Raw genomic sequence first — 17,410 nt, 5'->3', positions numbered from 1 at the left:
ATATGAATAATTTTGAAAATAAAATTTATAAAAAAAGCTTTATAAAAAGCTTTATAAAAAGCTTTATAAAAGTCATAATATTGTTATTATTTGATTGATATAAAGTTGAATAGAAAGATATTTTTTGTAATTTATAATTGAAGATTTGATGATTTAATTGAGATAAAAAGGGTCTGATTTTAAGTATTATAGCCTGATATAGATTAGAAAACCTTTAATTTATATGATAATTAAATTTAATAAGTTAATCATATATTTTATTTCTGTAAGAGAAAATGATTAGTTGAAATTTTGTGATAATATAAATATTTATAAGAAATAAAAGTCAGAGTTGTGAATATATAGTAAACGAAAGTAAATAGTTATGTGTTAAATTTGCTTTTGAATGTATAAATAGTTAGAATAATTAGATGATAAAAAAGTTAAATTTTTATTATGCGACAGTTGATAAAATGTAAAGATAAAGAGTCAATTTAGTCGTTATAGTATCCAATATTGTTATAATCTTTATAATATTTGATATTACTGTATTTTTTTTAGAAATTATATCTTAATAAAATAATAAGTTATAAAAAACAAGGTTTAACTTACGTTATTAGATTATAGATATCTATAACTATTCAATTAAGAGGTTATGTATTTAGAAATGTTGTTTTAAAACAACAATTATAATGTTTTAGTTATTTTTATATCTATAATACTCATTTTATGTATCTGATAACCTCTGAAAAATAATTATTATGTTCCCAAAGAGATATAATTAACAAATTCAAACGTTTTTCTTTAAAAACTTTGAAAAAAACTAGAATTATATAGTTAAATCCAATGAAATATATATATAATTTTTTTCAAAAGATATATATATATATATTATGATTAATATTGATTTAAAATAGAACATTTTTCTATTCTTGATTTAATTTCTTCAAATGTCTTATGAATCAGTTCTATTCTTGCTTTAAGCTGTATACAATCTGAATATATACCTTCAAGAACATGAGAATTAACAAGATCTAGATATATCTTAAGTTCTATCAAATTTTAATAAAAATAAATAAAAAAACATGAAATCACTTTCTATAAGACAATCTAATTGCTCTTTTAATTTCTTTTTTGTATTATATACATTTTTTAGATTTAAAAACATAGTTTTTATTAATGGATCAAGTAAATCATGCAATGAATGAGATATTTCATGATCTTTTTCCAAATAATTCAAGATATTTTTCTGTGATTCCATGTATAATATATATATATATTTCAATAAAAAAAAATAACTAAAGAAAATACAATATATATATATATCATTGGTAATAAAAATACTATGAAATTCATACAAATTCATACATTAAAAACGAAAATTTGGTACTATAATACATAGAATACGAATAAAAATCACTAATCTTCAATATACAAAGACAATTCTTATTTTTTTTTCTAAGTAAACTTAATTATATATAAAATATCTATATTAACATATATTTTTATCAAGATAAGATTAGATAATAATTTATTGAGTGCAGTGAGCAACGACAGAAAAAAACGATGCAAGAAATTAAGGGATTTTTGGTAGGTAACAAGCCTATTTAAGAGGAAAATAAGTTAAAAACGTTATTAATTTATGTTTTTAGATATATAAGGGTTTTTTTCCGGTTTTAAAAGGTTAATTTGATCAAGCAATGGATAGAAAAGAACTTGTAGAAGGTTATGAGCAAGATAGGGTTTTAAATATTGCTTATATCCATTTAAATATTAATTATATATTAAATTAAGGAGTATGAAGCGTTTCCTACAAAAATAGTGGCAATTTTTTTCACGCAATTTCACCCAGTTCAAGGACCTCAGATTGTATATCAAGTACCACCTAATGCAATTACATTAGAGGAAGATGTCGTAGATAAGCAGCCATTATTTGAATTTGAGCCTATATCTGAATATATTATACCTAAACGAAAACTTTGTGACCGAGTTGTAGCGATTTGTACAAATGGATATAGAATTTTAGGACATCCTATATGTATTGTTGATAGGACATATGAAAGGAATGCATTAATATTCAATTGTGCTCTTGTATTTAGAGAGAAGGATGATAGTTCATGTTATGTTCCTGTAGTTAAGCGATTGGCAAAAGTGTTTAAATCATTAGAAGTAATAGAATGAATGGGATAGAAACATAAGATTGATAAAAAATACAGGAACAAGGAAATTTTATATCTAATCAGAATAAAAGAATGATCATTTATAATATTATTGAGCAAATAATGGAGGATTTGAATAACTATTGTGAATGTATGATACCGATTGGTAAGTAGGATATTTTAAAAAAAAATTATAATTGAAGGAAAGATGAAAAAAATACAATCAATATCAAGTTATTTCCAACGTTTTCGAATCCACCAAGAGTATTACCTCATCAAGTTCCTATACTTACAGTTCAATTGAATTTATTGATGAATGTAAATTGGGATCTTACTGTTCGAAAGGTAATATAATTGCTGAATTTATAGATATCGATATTTATTTCTTGCAGATTGTCCCATTTATTGATGGTATAAATTCTGTCAGAAGAATTACTGAACTGACAAATACGGATTATATGTTTGTTTGTCGATGCATGGAACATCTTTTGTAAATAATCATTTTCTCATCTACTTTAACTAATTTTATGAGATATTATGGGTGTTTAATTATGGTCGATATTTTTAAATTTAACAATATTTATGCACCAACACCTGACATTAATATGTTAATTGAAGATTCAGCACTTCGAGAAGAATGTCTTGCATATATTTCTACACGTAACTCTTTTGCATTTCTTCCAATTTCTTTCTTAATGTTTCTAGGACATGATATTTCTTTATCTTTTGCATTTGTTTTTCATTTATATTGTTCTTTACGACAAGGAATTACATTAAAAGATTGGATTATTGAAAATAGATTATCATTAAATGGAATTGACATACGTCGTTTTATATCTTTTGGGATCATAAAAGGATTCTTATATAGAATTCATAGATATCCTTTCTTAGCAGAGCCATATGACTCCCATAATATGGATAATCCATTGTTAAAGTATACAACTAATCTAAAAACAATAAAAATATAGCTTAATTCTATTAGATATTTAGATGGTAAACATAATATGGATGAAATTTGCACTGAAACTAAAAAATCAGTAAAAGAAGTCGAAGCTGATCTAGAAGTCTTAGGAAAAATAAATTATATATATCGTTAATAGTTAATAAAATGCAAATTTATCACGACCATGTTTAACTCGAATCTAGAATCTTGTCAATTTCAATACTATCTATTTTTTTCATATATACATCAAGTAAGGCTTCATTCAAAGTTCCCTAATCATGTTAAATATTACTTAAAAAAGGCTACATACTTCTTTAAAGGCTGCTTTCAATTGTATAATTTCTTCTTTAGTCAACTTTCGTCCGGTCCTACTTAATTTTAGCTTCATTATTGTTCAGATAACATTCTAACTCACATGGATTCTAATTCTTTTCTTCGAATTGTGTTTACAGTGGCTTCTTTTTCTACAATCTTTCGCTTTTTATGACATCCTTGTATTTTTGCTCTAAAACTCTCACAAAATCCAACCGTTTCTGCATCTCCTCGAATTTCTATGCCACTATCCAGTTCATGAACACTGATAAATTTCTCATAAACACTTTGGATTGCAAGACCATTTTCTTTAAGGAAACATTCAAATTGTTCACTATAACCAACTGCATCTTGTTTTGCTGAAAGAAAACCATATTTATCACATGACAAATATTTACCAGTAGATGATTTAAAGCTGTATTTTCCTGTATCTGAAAGAACGGTGCTTACCCATACTTGACGAACATCATCAGGCTCAATATCATTTAAATCATCACAAGAATCTAAAGGCATGCCAAAGACTTTTCCATATGCATCACAGGAAAGAGCAATTGCTAATAGAAAGGTATTAATACTTCTTTTATTTTAAAACTTACGGGTTGATGATAGAAATCTACATATTAATTAGTATATTTTTATATATATTGAAATCTACGTCAGAAATATTGGTCCATTAATATCTTCAAGAGATGTTAAACGAATCCAGCCAGTTTCTTCTGTGTCATCGGCATCTATTTTATCTGTATTGATCTCAGTAACACTTTCAGATGTTAATAATGGCCGTTTTTTTCTTTTTCTAAAAAAACATTAATCATTTACTTGAAATAAGGATTAGAAGGGACTTCTTCTCGCCTTTAAAGCTTAGTTTAGAGGATTTAATAGGATAAGAACTCATTTTTTTTAAAAAAAACGAATTTATTCGAGTTCTAAGGGTTTAAATATGGCTTTTTAGTATTGTTTTGATAAGATTTACTGTTATAATTAGGGTGATGAGCAAAATATAGTGCTCTAGTATAAGGATGTTATCTTATATTTGGAATAGTTCTAGTTATAAGGATATAAAAGTCATTTTATATATTAAGACAAAATTCTTATGGATTAATAAAACTACAAGAGGACTTAAAACACAAGTTAAGAGATTAAATATTAGTAATTCAGATGATAATCAAGTTATTGGACGTTTTGATGGATTATTCATGACATCAGATATATCACCAGGGTCTATTTTCATGTTACCACATGGTACTCGAATATATAATAGATTACTAGAATTTATGAGGATTTATTCTAGAATTTATGGATATGAAGAAGTAAGAAGTCCTATGATTTATAAAAAAACTCTTTGGGAAAAAAGTGGCCACTTGGAAAACTATAAAAATGAAATGTTTCAAGTGAAGGGTAGAGGAACTACAGAAAATGATAAAAAAGGTTCATATTGTTTCCAGGATGAAGAATATGGGTTAAAACCAATGAATTGTCCTGGACACTGTCTTATGTATTCATCAATGGAAAGATCATACCGAGATTTACCTATTAGATATGCAGATTTTGGGACTTTACACCGGTATATATATGTATTATCCATATTTTCATTTGGCTAACCGATCTATGGAAATGAATCTTCTGGATCTTTAAGTGGATTAACAAGACTTCGTCAATTTCATCAAGATGATGCACATATTTTTTGTAGAAGATCACAGGTTTTTGATGAAATATCATCAATTTTGAATATGATTAAGACGATATATTCAATATTTAAGCTTTTTTCATATGAATATTTTCTATCAACTAGACCTCCAAAATTTATTGGTACTTTAGAAGATTGGGAAGAGGCAGAAAAGGCATTAAAGCAGGCACTGGATGCAACGAAGCAACCATGGTCTTATAATGATGGAGATGGTGCTTTTTATGGGCCCAAAATAGATCTTTTGGTGGCAGATAAAATTGGTAAAAAACATCAAATGGCTACAATTCAATTAGATTTTCAGCTTCCTTTAAGATTCCAGCTTAAATACAGATCGCCTTTTAAAGATAATACAGATAATATTTCTAAAGATATTTCTGTTATGAAAACTCCAGTAATTATACACAGAGCTATTTTTGGTTCCATAGAAAGAATGATGGCATTATTATTAGAGTATACAAGCGGACGATTGCCATTTTGGCTAAGTCCTTGTCAAGCAATAATTATTCCTGTTGGTAAAAATAATATAGAATATGCAAATGACGTTTATTATCAAATATCTGGGTTAGAAAGTGATAAAAATACTATTCAATCAATGTATAAAAGAAGGTTTTATGTAGACTTAGACTTAAGTCAAAAGACACTAGCTAAAATGGTTCGAAATGCACTAGGAAAAGCATATAATTTTATCATTATTGTAGGTAATAGGGAATTGGAAACGAAAACAGTTTCTATTAGAAGTAGAGATAATGAAAAACAAGAAATTATGCAGCCTAAAGAAGTATATAATATGTTTTTAAAACTAGAATCATCATATGAATAAGTTGAAGCACGAAATTTCATTTTTATGAACAAATATTTTATATCTAGGTGATAAATGTCTTATTTATAAAATCATATAAATCACTGGAATGCTCGTTTTTCATTTAATTATATATGTATATCTATAGAAATATATAATCTATTGTAAAGGCTTAATAAAAATCTTTTTGTTTATATTTATATGCTAAGAAACATGTATATAGAAATACTAAGATATAAGACTATGCAGATAATAAATAATTGTGTTGAAAGATGAATAATATAGCAAATTAAATAACCCATGAAAATCAATTGTATTTTTTTGTAATTTCATGGCTTTACGGTATGACCATACAGCTAATGCAACATGAAAAGATAGTTATATTTTTGTTAATAATCCTTCTAATCTTTGGACTAAAGATCATGAATCAAGAGATCATCATACGCATCTTCATTCAATGTTTTTTCCATTAATTTATATGTAGAACGAAGTGGAAGACCCTAATACTGTTTAAAAATAAGAAAAGTAGAGATTTTCAAAAATTTACAATAATATTTGTATAATCACCTTTGATAGATTCAACTAACAAAGCACCATATCCTTGGATACCATAACCACCTTTTTATAAAAATAATTAATTAAACTGAATATCAAATAAAATATTAAACTCATAAGCCTACCTGCTTTATCAGCACCTTCTCCACATGATACATAGGCTTCTAAAAAATCATCGGTTATTGTTGTATCAAATGTTACTTCCGATTCTTCAACATGTGTTCTTAAATTGTATCCAGGTTGAATAGGAACCTTCAATGGAACAATAACAGCAACTCCTGTAAATACTTTATGTGGATATTTACTATCACGAAGTTTTTTCAAAATTGCCAATTGTTCTGTTTGAGATCGAGGCTTTTTTAGCATTGTATTACCTGATAATACCACTGTATCAGCTGCTAATATAAGTGCTGGAGGTGGTGACGTATCCACCTATAAATTTATTGATATTTTATATATATAATTTTAAATATTTAAAAAATATACCAGCAACTTATAAACACATAATGCCTTTGAACTTGCCATTTCAACACAATATTCCCATGGCATTAAATCTAATGATGGATCTACTGTTTCTGATATATCTGGTGCCTGTATTTCAAATGTTGTAAAACCCTAAAGACAAAATTGTTCAGAAAAATGTCCAAAATTAAAATATTGAAAAAATATAGTATAAATATCATCATTCATACGTTTATATTTAAGAATATGTCCTCTTAAATGTATAAAAATTGAAAAAAAAAAAAATTTTTTTCTGAAATAAAAAATTCATACCATTTGTTGCAATAATCGTTTTCTTCTAGGTGATGTAGAAGCTAAAATTATTCGTTTTCCATTTAATTGTTGATGTAAAGGTGCTGAAAATACACTAATAGATTCATAAGGAGGAGGATCATCAAATGAATTTGATGAATATGTCATTAATTCCTTCTTTTCACTCATTATTTCTAATAAAAATAACAATAAAATATATAAATTTTAAAAGCAAAAATTTAAGTATTTAATATTTTCTACCACTCTATATTATATAGTTGTCTAGGCAACCCGTGCTAATCTCAACGTCAAAAAAATAATTTAAGATTAAAAAAGCTCAAAAAATATGAAAGATAAGACTGTAAATGGCATTATTGAAGAAGACAAGAAAGAACCACTTATGTTAATGTCAGGTCCGTCTTCAGGAAACCATCAATCGACCTTAAGATTCGATAATTTGGGTCCATTAGTTGTAAATCGAGATGGGACATTAGCAAGAATTGAGAATTGGGAGACATTAACAGATATAGAAAAAAGAAATATTGAAAGAGTATTAGTTCGTAGAAATCGTCAGCGGTTAGAGGCATTACGTTCAATGGAAACACAAGAAATTAGTCAAGAATAAGAGGAGGTTGTTGATAGTAATTACGAGTTTCCATGGTAACGGTTGTCGCAGTAACGGTTGGCATAGAAACAGTCACTATAGCAACATATATAGAAAAATGTAGCTATTTGATACAAGATAAATCTTAAATCGCTTTTTAAATCGCTATTTTAATAGGCTATATTAATAGGCTATATTAATATGATATATTAATATGCCTTTTTTTTAAACACGACAAAATAAGCATATAACGGTGATTTTTTATATTTATCTTAGTTATTTTTGTATTTTTATAGATCAACATATAACAAGGTTGCTTTTCTATTGAATAAATTTATCTACTATGTTTTATATATCTTATCTTTATTGTTATTACTAAAATTGATTTATAAATTAATAAGTATTTAAAATATATTTTCTTTATTAATAGCAATTGGTACGATGTAATAAAAATACCTTTATCAAGTTCATGACTATAACCTTTTAAAACAAGTTTTTTTAAATACGTTTCTGTATAAGATTTGGTTAATATATTGGATAAATTTAATATGGATTTATATATATATAAGGAATTAATGAAAAATACAAGTAATAGGGATATATAATACGCATATATATGGTTAATTGACGCATATATAATATTCAAAATCTTATTGAAGTGTTATTTTATGCTTAAAGTAATTGGCAGTAGAAATATTATTAAGAGAGTTTATTATTACGTTTTTTAGTATCGGTCTTCTGACAGCTCAACGTCAAAAAAATATTTTAAATCTAAAAAGACATTATAAATAGAAGAAATCTCAATAATTGAGATTATATTAATTTTCTTTAGGCAATATTTATTAGGTAACCTTTTTTCCAGGAATTTTAAAGCTAAATTTTAAGAAAAATAGTTTTTTTTTTATGTAAAAAGATTATGATTTATTTTTTTTTGAGTAATTCAGGATTTATCACCTTATTTATAAGAAACACATGTTTTTAAAGACATATATTTGATATTATTCTTTATAACTGGGTTTAATCCCTTTACAGTCTTTGAAAATTAGGATTTTAGTTAAAAAAATAATATTTGGGAGATATTTTACATAAAAAAAGAATATAGAGAACTATACACGTTTTATAGCGCTTTGCGCTGATATACAACTTGAAAGTTGTTATTATGGGTTTATTAGATGATGAATTAGCCCATGGTAAATTATCAGAAGATCGATCACTATTTAGTATATATCTTAATAGCAACTGTTCTAGCAACAATAGTCAGAGCAGTGATATTCCTAATATTAAGCAGTTATGTGGATTAGGAGAAAGTATTAAAGAACTTTTGGTAAAAATTCAAAAAAAACAGAATACTTTGCAACGAAATTTCCAAGATTTGCAAACAAAATATAAAAAATGGCTTTTATATGAATCAGAAATTAATAAAAAGACTAACCAAGGCGAGATTTCTATTATTGAATCTAAAAAAAGTTCCTCAAATGAACAAGATAATGTATTCCAAACATCTCAATTGTCAAATGAATATATTAGAGAAGAAACAGAACTTGAACAAAAAAAATGTTAATTTCCATATTATGTATTATTATTATTTTGCTAATAAGCATAGTATTGGAGCAAAGTCCTCCTGAATTTTTTAAAAATATTCAGATGCCTCAAGAATCACTTAGCACGGTTTTTTCTAATAAAGAATATTTTTATGATGAAATCTTAAAAATTTCGGACCCTCAAAAGCTTAAACAATTTTTAGGAGTTTCATATTTTCCTACAGTTGATCTTTCTGATAAGCTTCCTGGTGAACCTGTTAATGAGGATTTCTCTAAAGTTAAAGCGCCTATACAAATATCTATATCTACTTATTATGCATATCTTGATTCTTTTTATCGTCCTTTTTCTGAAGAGGACCTTTTATTTTTAAAAGACGAGGTATGTTTATTATTCTATGGACGAAATATATTTAAAATTTGTTAGGAAGAAGAGCTAGCAACATATATGATTCCTCCATTAGGCATATTTTCCGAAAATAGTTGGGCTTCAGAAGATTTAGCTGGTATGATTTCTTCTAATTTCTCTCTTTCTTCTATTCCATATGGATCACCAGATCAACTAACGGATGAACATTTATTTACTGAGGAAATATCATGTGGTCCGCTATTAGAAAGACTTTTGAGTGGAATGTTAAAAGAGGATGCTTTAGATGATGAGCAAAAAATGGAAGAGGATGAAAAAGATACAGACTTGTATAATTCTTGTTGGAAAATTCCTAGTATTAAAGTAGATTATCATAATTTCGAAGAAAGATTAAAAAAAGAGCTTAAATATATAGGTATATTGGGTGATGATGATGTGTGTTTTAGTTTTAGTTTTAAGTATTTTGTCTAAGTCTTATAGATCAATTGGAATAATCGGGAAGATGATGAAATATCGTCAAATTTACGATCTTTACAATCTCAATTGAGACATCAATGTGCAATCAATTCAGCAAGAAAGAGTAAATTAAGAGAATTGGTAAAAGAACATCTCGCATACCAGGAATATTCTATCGTTTTAAATGATCTTAACAAACAAGTTGAACAAGCCTTTTTAAAAAGATCTAGAAGTATTGAAGCAAAAAAGAAAAGGGTAATAGGAAGTATAGGTTCTTCTGACATTGGTGCTGGAAGAATAGGATTAAGCAACCATATACAAGCTTTATTAGAACGAAGAAAAAAATGGGTTGAAAAAGTAGGATCAATATTTACACCTATCGAAAAATATACACGATTACCTATGAGTACAATTTATGATGATTTAGATAATATAAAAACAGATGAAAACATAATTGAGGGTGACATATAGTTTGTTTATTGAATGTATTTTAGTACAGATTAAATAAAACATTAGTAATAAAAGTAAATATTAATAATTCGTTTCTTAATATGTTAATTTGTTACATTTACCATCTATTAAGTGACCTATATAAAAATTAATAAGAAATTTTTGTATAGAAGCTCACAAACATGTTTGCAGAGATGCCTATAAATAATAAATATTGATATAAAAAGTTAAGAAAACTTACGATTATAATCGAGTAATCCTTCAATGGATCCAATTGCAGTAATAGCAATATCCGCATCCCATAGTTTATCTTGTGCTACTCTTTGAATATCTTTTTCTGTAATCTTCGAAATTTGTTTATCTATTTCATACGGTGTCATACGTCTACCACATGTAACAATTTGCCGTCCAATATCTTCTGCAACAGCAGTAGTTCCGTCTAAACCTAAAAGAAGACATGCTTTTAACTGAGCTTTCGCTCTTTCGACTTCTGGCTTTGTAACAGAACGACTTAAACGACACCATTCCTATTTATATTAAAAACAATATATTTATTATAGAAAATAAAGCTTTCCTTTAATGCAAAATGGACTATAGAAGAACATTAATTAAAGTAAATACTAGTTTTAAAATACTTACCTAAATCATCCAAACCTGTTAAATTTTCAGAGACAAGATAAATACCCTGTATATTAAAATTGTGGAAGTATAGAGTATATATTACTTACCCAAAGACCTGTATCAGAATAGCTGGTTGAAAACGACATAAAACTTTTTTTATTATTTTTTTGAAATAATTTTTTTATTTTAAAACTTACTTATTTGCAAGATTATATTTTGAAACAATTCCACTTAGTTTACTACTAAGATGTGAAGCTGAACCTAATGTACGGTCCCAATTACCTAAAATTAGTATATTGTTAAGATTCAAAAGTAACCCTACCTACTATTGCCTGCATTACTAACATTACCCAATAATCAGGATGCTTCCAAGAAACACCCTCAACTGCAATAGCAATATTTGCAGTTGGTGAGGTATCATCTCTAATTCTTACTTCTGATCCTGTAAATTTAGGCGCTACACCTCGTGATGATCCAATATCAAGCGGATTCGGTGAAACTGGGAGATTAGAAAAGTATTTCTCCGCCAATTCCACAAGTTGTTCGTGCGAAACACCTCCTGCTCCAACCAAAACCATACGATCTGCTGTATAATTTTCATTAATATAAGAAACAAGATGCTCATGTTTTATTGAAAGAATATTCTCTTTTGGACCAAGAATAGTACATCCCAATGGATGTCCTGGATTTAATAAATCATATTATTCAGTAAAAAAAGACAATTAATACCTTGATATGCTGTTGCATGTAAATGATCAAAAACAACCTCTTCTGTTTGCTTATCAACTTCCTCTTGCTCCCTAAGTATCACATCTCGTTCCCTTTCAATAGATGACGGTTCAAACTTGGAATTTTGCAAAATATCTGCAAGAATATCCACTACTTTAGGAACATCATCTTGAAACGATTTAGCATAATACACTGTTTGTTCACGACTTGTATAGGCATTCAAATGAGCCCCCATATTCTCAATCTCGAGTTCAATGTCTTGTTGTGTACGATTTTTAGTACCTTTAAAGGCTAAATGTTCAAGGAAATGGGCAACCCCATTATTTTCTATAGACTCCGACCTAGACCCCGAATCAATCCAGACACCTACTGTAGCTGTCTTTGCATAAGGAAATGACTCTGTTGCGACTATATATTATCAATTATCTCCTAATATACCAGCTAAATATCAAAAAACCAGTAAACCCATTAGAAAGCGTCGTTGTTTCAGTTTTCGGGATAAATCCAGAGATTGATGCATAGTTTTTAGATGAACCATTATAAATAAGACGATTTATATTGTTTTTTCCATGTATTAATCTCCTTAACATTGACTTTGTAAGTTTAAGTTGAGATTTCATTTTCTGAGCGTTAATTACTCTATTTAAACCGGTCAAAAAAGTAAAAATAACATATTAACCTGTTTATACATGGTTGTATATATATATATTCGTTTTCTAGTTTATTATAGGGGTTTACAGAGCTTTTATAGGTTTTTAAAATTTTTTGAGGTTGAGATGGGCTCGACGTAACTAAGAAATATTTAAAAAAATATTGAAATTTTAAAACAAGCAGAATCTATGTCTAAAACGCTTATAAAAAGAAGTAATATAAATGGGAGGCCTTTTTTAAATACGCTGTGTTTTCGAGCGGTGAAATTTCATACATGTAAGCCTATTTTTTTGAAGAATAAGTAAATTACTAAAATGAATGTTTTTTAAGGGAATCCAAACGAGTTTAAGGCATTTTTTATGAAGCAAGGTCTTGGTAAAGCACCTCCTCGTAAGTCTATTCCTTTTTTTCGGGTTTATTTGGCTTAAAATTGGTGAAAAAGAGGTTGTTATAGGTTCAGTAAATGGTATATTGGTTTTACCTATTTTTTGAAGAAAAAATAATGATAGAAGACCCATCACCTACACCTTTACCATCTCCTATACATGGGAGTTACCATTGGACATTTGAGCGGTTTATTTCTTTGACATTAGTACCATTAGTGTTGGCACCTTTTGTGGGATCAAGTACGACGCCTATTTTTGATGCAATTCTTTCATTAGGACTGGTTGTTCATTCTTATATTGGGTGTGTTTATGTTTGATGTATTTTTTTTTTTTTTTTATAAATGTTAGATTTGATGCATGTATTACTGATTATTTTCCTAAACGTATAGGATTGATAGTTTTTAAAGGAAAGAAAACTAAAAAAATATAGGTGAATATGGGTCCTTTTCTACATTTATGAGATGGGTGTTGCGAGGAGCAACAGGTCTTGTTTTTGCAGGACTTTATGAATTTGAAACAAATGATGTTGGAATTACTGGTAAACATCATTTTTGTATTAGAATTATGACTTATTTTTAGAGGGAATTAAGCGTATATGGAAGGCATAAATGAACCTGTAGTATATATACAATTTTTTTTATAATTATAAAGAATAAAATATTTCTAAAATTTAAAGACCTATGAATGTTACATATATCTTATGTATTTAATAAGTTTAACCTGTTCTTTATCGTATCCAAGCTATATAAATGAGTCAATTGATTTTAAACTATATTTTATAAGAAAACATACCTCTTTAAGTATACCTTCTAAATCTCCTTGATCTGTTGCAGAGCGTTTTACACCACTGATGGCCTTTTTTAAAAAGAATTAAAATATTATTTAATAAATCAAAGAAAACATACCTGATAAAATCCAAGTGGTCCACAAACAAAAATTTTGATATTCTGTGATGAAGGACCAGGAAGAATAGATTCAAGAAGACTTTTATTTACTCTTCCTGAAACACCATCCCAATTTTCAGGTGGTTCATCTTTGTTAAATGTTATATAAATGTATAATTATTTCAAATAATGTTACCTAAAAGATAAGTTACATGAAACCTAGAAGGATATGTCTTTTTTAGTTGTTCAAGCTCTTCATGTAATAAAATATCTCGTTTTGCAATCTAAAAAATATCAAATTAAAAAAAAAGTCTAACAATATACTTTCATTTGCAAAAATAAGAGTAACATCTGTCTTGTCTTCCTTTTCCTTAAAAATCTTTCGAATAAGTTGATCTAATTATTTCATAATAAGCAAAAAATAAAACAAAATATTAAAATTTAAATAAAAGTGCTTTCTTACACATTGGCGTTATACCAGTCCCACCCGCAATCATATAAATTCGATCATGTTTATTTGGTGTCCAATAATACTTAGGAATTGGTCCTTTAAATGACAATTTATCATTAATTTTCATATTATGAATATATGAACTCATAGGCCCATTCTCATACTTTTTAATAAGAAGATCCATATACCCTTTATTATAACCAATCAATTCATGTATTATAATAACTAAAACATTTATAAATAATACCCAATGTTTCTTCTGATGATATTGGAGTATAAGCTCTAATAACAGGCGGCTGAGAAGGCAATTGAAACTGTACTAAAAGAGCTGATGCCACATGAATACCTGAAATATGATTCTTTGATGGAAGATCAAAGCGAAAAATCTTGCAATTATGGTTTACATCTGTAATTTTTGACAACTAAAAAGATATAAGAAAAAAGCCTGGAAAAACTCCTTAAAAACAATGACAGCCATACTTTCAGATCAACCCAAGTCTTATTATCAGAAAATGTAGGTTCTAGAGTAACTTTTTTGCATTGAAAAATCCTGGAAAAAGGGCATTTATTTTGAAACAAATGATAGAGACCCAAGCCCACCAAGCCTGTTAAACCAAGATAAAACGCACTACGAGTATATTTAGGGAACATTAATATGCATTATTTTATTAGTCAAATATAAGGATTTTACTTAATCGTCAAGTAACCTATGGAAAGAACAAAGGCAAAAAAAAAATACAGAAACTAGAAAAAAGATGACAAAAATAATTTATAATCTATGTATTAAGTTATTTAATTATAAAAAAATTGATTAAAATCTTAAATATTTTCAACAACTTGAAAAAGTTAAATAAAAAAAAAAAATTAAAAAAAAACCTGTAGTTTGAAGCCCTTTTGCACCATTTGGAACACTTACAACCTGAACATATGTGTAGAGTTTTTCCTTTGCATCTAAAAGGTTGATTTAAGCCAAAAAATATGAAAAAATATACTTTCTTGATCATTTCGTTTTCTTGATAAACGAAGCCTCATACGATGAGGAACAGACTTAATTCCAGACTTAAACACCTCTTTATTTAACTGCGGATCAAGGCGAACATCTTTTGTTCCCTGAAAATTATTAATTTCCAATGATATTTCTTAACAAAAAAACCATATGCAATTCTGCAAATTTTCTAATACATTTGATAGCTCTTGGAGCACGTTTTCTAAAGGAGCACCCATGAAGCTAATATTATGTTAGTTTTAGCAATATTTAGCGGCAAAAAAACTCTTTTATGCAAATGAATTGTATAATCTCTTGTAACCACATCTGAAATGGCTGAACGTGTTGCTACCTTTTTCTTTCTAAAGCCCATAACTATTTAATTAATTCTAAGACAATAAAACAAGGGATTATAATAACTTATTTATCTATTAATTGGTAAAAAAGCTCAGAATTTAAAAATCTTGGTAACTTAAAATTTTTTTGACGTTAATAGTCAGTTAGATAAAAAATATAATAAAAATAAAAAGATATTAAAAGAATATGAAAAGGCTCTTAAATAAATAAATATATATGAAACAATATAGTACAAGTAGAATTTATGTATTTTTTTTAAAATATATTGAAAAGTTAGTTAAGACCTAAAAGATATTAAAAAAAAAATAATGTAAGAAATGACAAACATGAAGTATGAACAGGTATCATGAATTAGAGTTTCAGAGTTTTGAAATGTATATTCAATGACGATATCTAAATCTCTGTAATTTTTTTCATTTTGAAGACTAGTTATTGCACCTTGTATAGTTTGACCTTCCTAAAGAAAATGAATGAAATATAAAAAATAGATAAAATTACATCAATATCAATGGTATGGTTTAAATAAAAAATTGTTTGCTTCCTTTTTATAAAATAAGATAAAAAAGAAATGTAAAATAAATATTTACCAATGTGTATATCTAAGATACGTTTAATTTAAAAATTAAAAATGAATTTAAAAGTACCTAGCATGTGGTCCAGTACTGAAGCGAACAGGTTTTCCAGAGGAATGAAATTCTATATCAAACCATGCAATAATTGCATGAATATAATCTTTTTTTCGTGCTTTTAATTCCCATTTTTTTGTAAATGAAAGATCTTCTTTTTTAGTAGTATATAAATCCAATGTTAAAAGATGATAGGGATCAGTAACAACTGCTCGAAGTTCTACAGTATCAACTAAAGGTTCTTTCATGGCAAGTTTTTGAATAGGTGTAAAATTGAATCCATATACATTGTTCCAAACTATAAGTAATTATGAACCAAAAAAAAATAAATAAATATAATATAGGAAACTCACATCCAATTTTTTCTTCTTTATATTCAGCGTCTTCAATACCAGCAATGAACATACTGGCTTTGCTAGGAAACATTAATCCGCCTTCTTTCTAAAGCTTTATGAGCCATGTAAAAAAAAAAAATAAAAATGTATAAACCAAATATAGATCCCGAGCAAGAAGAACAGTTTCTAACATACTTTCATAAAAAAGAAAATATCCCATCCATTCAGAGACAATAATATCCACTTTATCTACAGGAAGAGTAATATTTTCCATTCTTCCCTTAATCAAATGAATCCTATCAGAAAACCCATTTATTTTAACGATTTCTTCTGCTTTATCAATAATATCAGACATGTCAATCTAAATAAAAAAGATTAACTATTTTTTTTTTCTGAAAAAAATATGTTTACACCAATAACAAGCTTTGCTCCTGCATTTGCTGCAAATAAACTTAAAATTCCTGTCCCACATCCCACATCTAAAACAATTTTATCTTGAAATAAGTGTTTATTCTGATAAATAGCATCTCTATAAGAAAGTGTACGAACTTCATCTTTTAACATTTCCTCATGAATCCCATGATGAGAATATGAATCATAATACCTAATATCATGTTGACTTAACTCACTTTTCTCCATATTCTAAGGATTTATAAGTTAATTTTTAAAGAAAATTATACGAGATTCGAAATTTTAATAAATTTATAGATAAAAATCATATAATAAATCTAATATATAATTGTTTAAGCCTTCTTTTTCCTTTCTGAAGAATAGTTTGTAATA

General features: G+C 27.2%; 12 protein-coding genes across 12 annotated transcripts; 5 read left to right on the top strand and 7 right to left on the bottom strand.

Moving 5' to 3' along the window:
* Nucleotides 1-828: 828 nt before the first annotated feature.
* T552_00809 (hypothetical protein) lies at nucleotides 829-1,240 on the bottom strand (the record flags this gene model as incomplete). The annotated part of the gene is made up of 2 exons (XM_018369410.1): nucleotides 829-1,031; nucleotides 1,075-1,240. The coding sequence occupies 2 exons, from the start codon at nucleotides 1,238-1,240 to the stop codon at nucleotides 877-879; spliced, it is 321 nt and encodes a 106-aa protein (XP_018227127.1). The 3' UTR covers nucleotides 829-876.
* A 397-nt stretch (nucleotides 1,241-1,637) lies between these two features.
* T552_00808 (hypothetical protein) lies at nucleotides 1,638-3,326 on the top strand. The gene is made up of 9 exons (XM_018369409.1): nucleotides 1,638-1,721; nucleotides 1,774-2,148; nucleotides 2,196-2,304; nucleotides 2,347-2,483; nucleotides 2,531-2,628; nucleotides 2,671-2,798; nucleotides 2,844-3,072; nucleotides 3,121-3,237; nucleotides 3,285-3,326. The coding sequence occupies exons 1-8, from the start codon at nucleotides 1,680-1,682 to the stop codon at nucleotides 3,233-3,235; spliced, it is 1,233 nt and encodes a 410-aa protein (XP_018227126.1). The 5' UTR covers nucleotides 1,638-1,679; the 3' UTR covers nucleotides 3,236-3,237; nucleotides 3,285-3,326.
* Nucleotides 3,327-3,492: 166 nt separating this feature from the next.
* On the bottom strand, nucleotides 3,493-4,288 carry T552_00807 (hypothetical protein; the record flags this gene model as incomplete). The annotated part of the gene is made up of 4 exons (XM_018369408.1): nucleotides 3,493-3,947; nucleotides 3,990-4,006; nucleotides 4,049-4,189; nucleotides 4,236-4,288. The coding sequence occupies 4 exons, from the start codon at nucleotides 4,286-4,288 to the stop codon at nucleotides 3,493-3,495; spliced, it is 666 nt and encodes a 221-aa protein (XP_018227125.1).
* A 124-nt stretch (nucleotides 4,289-4,412) lies between these two features.
* Nucleotides 4,413-5,900, top strand: T552_00806 (threonine-tRNA ligase; the record flags this gene model as incomplete). Its single annotated transcript, XM_018369407.1, has 2 exons — nucleotides 4,413-4,957; nucleotides 5,030-5,900. The coding sequence occupies 2 exons, from the start codon at nucleotides 4,413-4,415 to the stop codon at nucleotides 5,898-5,900; spliced, it is 1,416 nt and encodes a 471-aa protein (XP_018227124.1).
* Nucleotides 5,901-6,247: 347 nt separating this feature from the next.
* T552_00805 (septum formation protein Maf) lies at nucleotides 6,248-7,422 on the bottom strand. The gene is made up of 5 exons (XM_018369406.1): nucleotides 7,209-7,422; nucleotides 6,921-7,049; nucleotides 6,560-6,866; nucleotides 6,427-6,497; nucleotides 6,248-6,379 (listed from the first exon to the last, which is right to left on the bottom strand). Exons 1-5 carry the CDS (start codon nucleotides 7,374-7,376, stop codon nucleotides 6,293-6,295), a joined length of 762 nt encoding a protein of 253 aa, XP_018227123.1. The 5' UTR covers nucleotides 7,377-7,422; the 3' UTR covers nucleotides 6,248-6,292.
* A 65-nt stretch (nucleotides 7,423-7,487) lies between these two features.
* T552_00804 (hypothetical protein) lies at nucleotides 7,488-7,857 on the top strand. Its single transcript, XM_018369405.1, has one exon. It carries the CDS (start codon nucleotides 7,534-7,536, stop codon nucleotides 7,810-7,812), a length of 279 nt encoding a protein of 92 aa, XP_018227122.1. The 5' UTR covers nucleotides 7,488-7,533; the 3' UTR covers nucleotides 7,813-7,857.
* Nucleotides 7,858-8,904: 1,047 nt separating this feature from the next.
* On the top strand, nucleotides 8,905-10,669 carry T552_00803 (hypothetical protein). The gene is made up of 4 exons (XM_018369404.1): nucleotides 8,905-9,347; nucleotides 9,395-9,711; nucleotides 9,757-10,131; nucleotides 10,177-10,669. Exons 1-4 carry the CDS (start codon nucleotides 8,951-8,953, stop codon nucleotides 10,621-10,623), a joined length of 1,536 nt encoding a protein of 511 aa, XP_018227121.1. The 5' UTR covers nucleotides 8,905-8,950; the 3' UTR covers nucleotides 10,624-10,669.
* A 39-nt stretch (nucleotides 10,670-10,708) lies between these two features.
* On the bottom strand, nucleotides 10,709-12,668 carry T552_00802 (mitochondrial-processing peptidase subunit beta). Its single transcript, XM_018369403.1, has 10 exons — nucleotides 12,642-12,668; nucleotides 12,410-12,591; nucleotides 11,953-12,360; nucleotides 11,546-11,905; nucleotides 11,421-11,505; nucleotides 11,331-11,373; nucleotides 11,242-11,287; nucleotides 10,844-11,193; nucleotides 10,785-10,800; nucleotides 10,709-10,739 (listed from the first exon to the last, which is right to left on the bottom strand). Exons 2-8 carry the CDS (start codon nucleotides 12,570-12,572, stop codon nucleotides 11,114-11,116), a joined length of 1,185 nt encoding a protein of 394 aa, XP_018227120.1. The 5' UTR covers nucleotides 12,573-12,591; nucleotides 12,642-12,668; the 3' UTR covers nucleotides 10,709-10,739; nucleotides 10,785-10,800; nucleotides 10,844-11,113.
* Nucleotides 12,669-13,105: 437 nt separating this feature from the next.
* On the top strand, nucleotides 13,106-13,597 carry T552_00801 (hypothetical protein; the record flags this gene model as incomplete). Its single annotated transcript, XM_018369402.1, has 4 exons — nucleotides 13,106-13,290; nucleotides 13,338-13,372; nucleotides 13,420-13,527; nucleotides 13,569-13,597. 4 exons carry the CDS (start codon nucleotides 13,106-13,108, stop codon nucleotides 13,595-13,597), a joined length of 357 nt encoding a protein of 118 aa, XP_018227119.1.
* Nucleotides 13,598-13,676: 79 nt separating this feature from the next.
* On the bottom strand, nucleotides 13,677-14,802 carry T552_00800 (hypothetical protein; the record flags this gene model as incomplete). The annotated part of the gene is made up of 8 exons (XM_018369401.1): nucleotides 13,677-13,730; nucleotides 13,782-13,844; nucleotides 13,895-14,022; nucleotides 14,070-14,144; nucleotides 14,198-14,269; nucleotides 14,337-14,513; nucleotides 14,572-14,746; nucleotides 14,791-14,802. The coding sequence occupies 8 exons, from the start codon at nucleotides 14,800-14,802 to the stop codon at nucleotides 13,677-13,679; spliced, it is 756 nt and encodes a 251-aa protein (XP_018227118.1).
* A 297-nt stretch (nucleotides 14,803-15,099) lies between these two features.
* T552_00799 (hypothetical protein) lies at nucleotides 15,100-15,775 on the bottom strand. The gene is made up of 6 exons (XM_018369400.1): nucleotides 15,730-15,775; nucleotides 15,596-15,684; nucleotides 15,478-15,552; nucleotides 15,317-15,434; nucleotides 15,201-15,275; nucleotides 15,100-15,160 (listed from the first exon to the last, which is right to left on the bottom strand). The coding sequence occupies exons 2-6, from the start codon at nucleotides 15,680-15,682 to the stop codon at nucleotides 15,144-15,146; spliced, it is 372 nt and encodes a 123-aa protein (XP_018227117.1). The 5' UTR covers nucleotides 15,683-15,684; nucleotides 15,730-15,775; the 3' UTR covers nucleotides 15,100-15,143.
* Nucleotides 15,776-15,943: 168 nt separating this feature from the next.
* On the bottom strand, nucleotides 15,944-17,266 carry T552_00798 (hypothetical protein; the record flags this gene model as incomplete). The annotated part of the gene is made up of 8 exons (XM_018369399.1): nucleotides 15,944-15,950; nucleotides 15,993-16,123; nucleotides 16,165-16,207; nucleotides 16,254-16,265; nucleotides 16,311-16,590; nucleotides 16,646-16,733; nucleotides 16,782-16,988; nucleotides 17,039-17,266. The coding sequence occupies 8 exons, from the start codon at nucleotides 17,264-17,266 to the stop codon at nucleotides 15,944-15,946; spliced, it is 996 nt and encodes a 331-aa protein (XP_018227116.1).
* Nucleotides 17,267-17,410: the final 144 nt, after the last annotated feature.

This window comes from Pneumocystis carinii (genome assembly GCF_001477545.1).
Source record: "Pneumocystis carinii B80 chromosome Unknown supercont1.3, whole genome shotgun sequence".
NCBI lineage: Eukaryota > Fungi > Ascomycota > Pneumocystomycetes > Pneumocystales > Pneumocystaceae > Pneumocystis > Pneumocystis carinii.
This window is presented reverse-complemented; position numbering and strand designations above follow the sequence as displayed.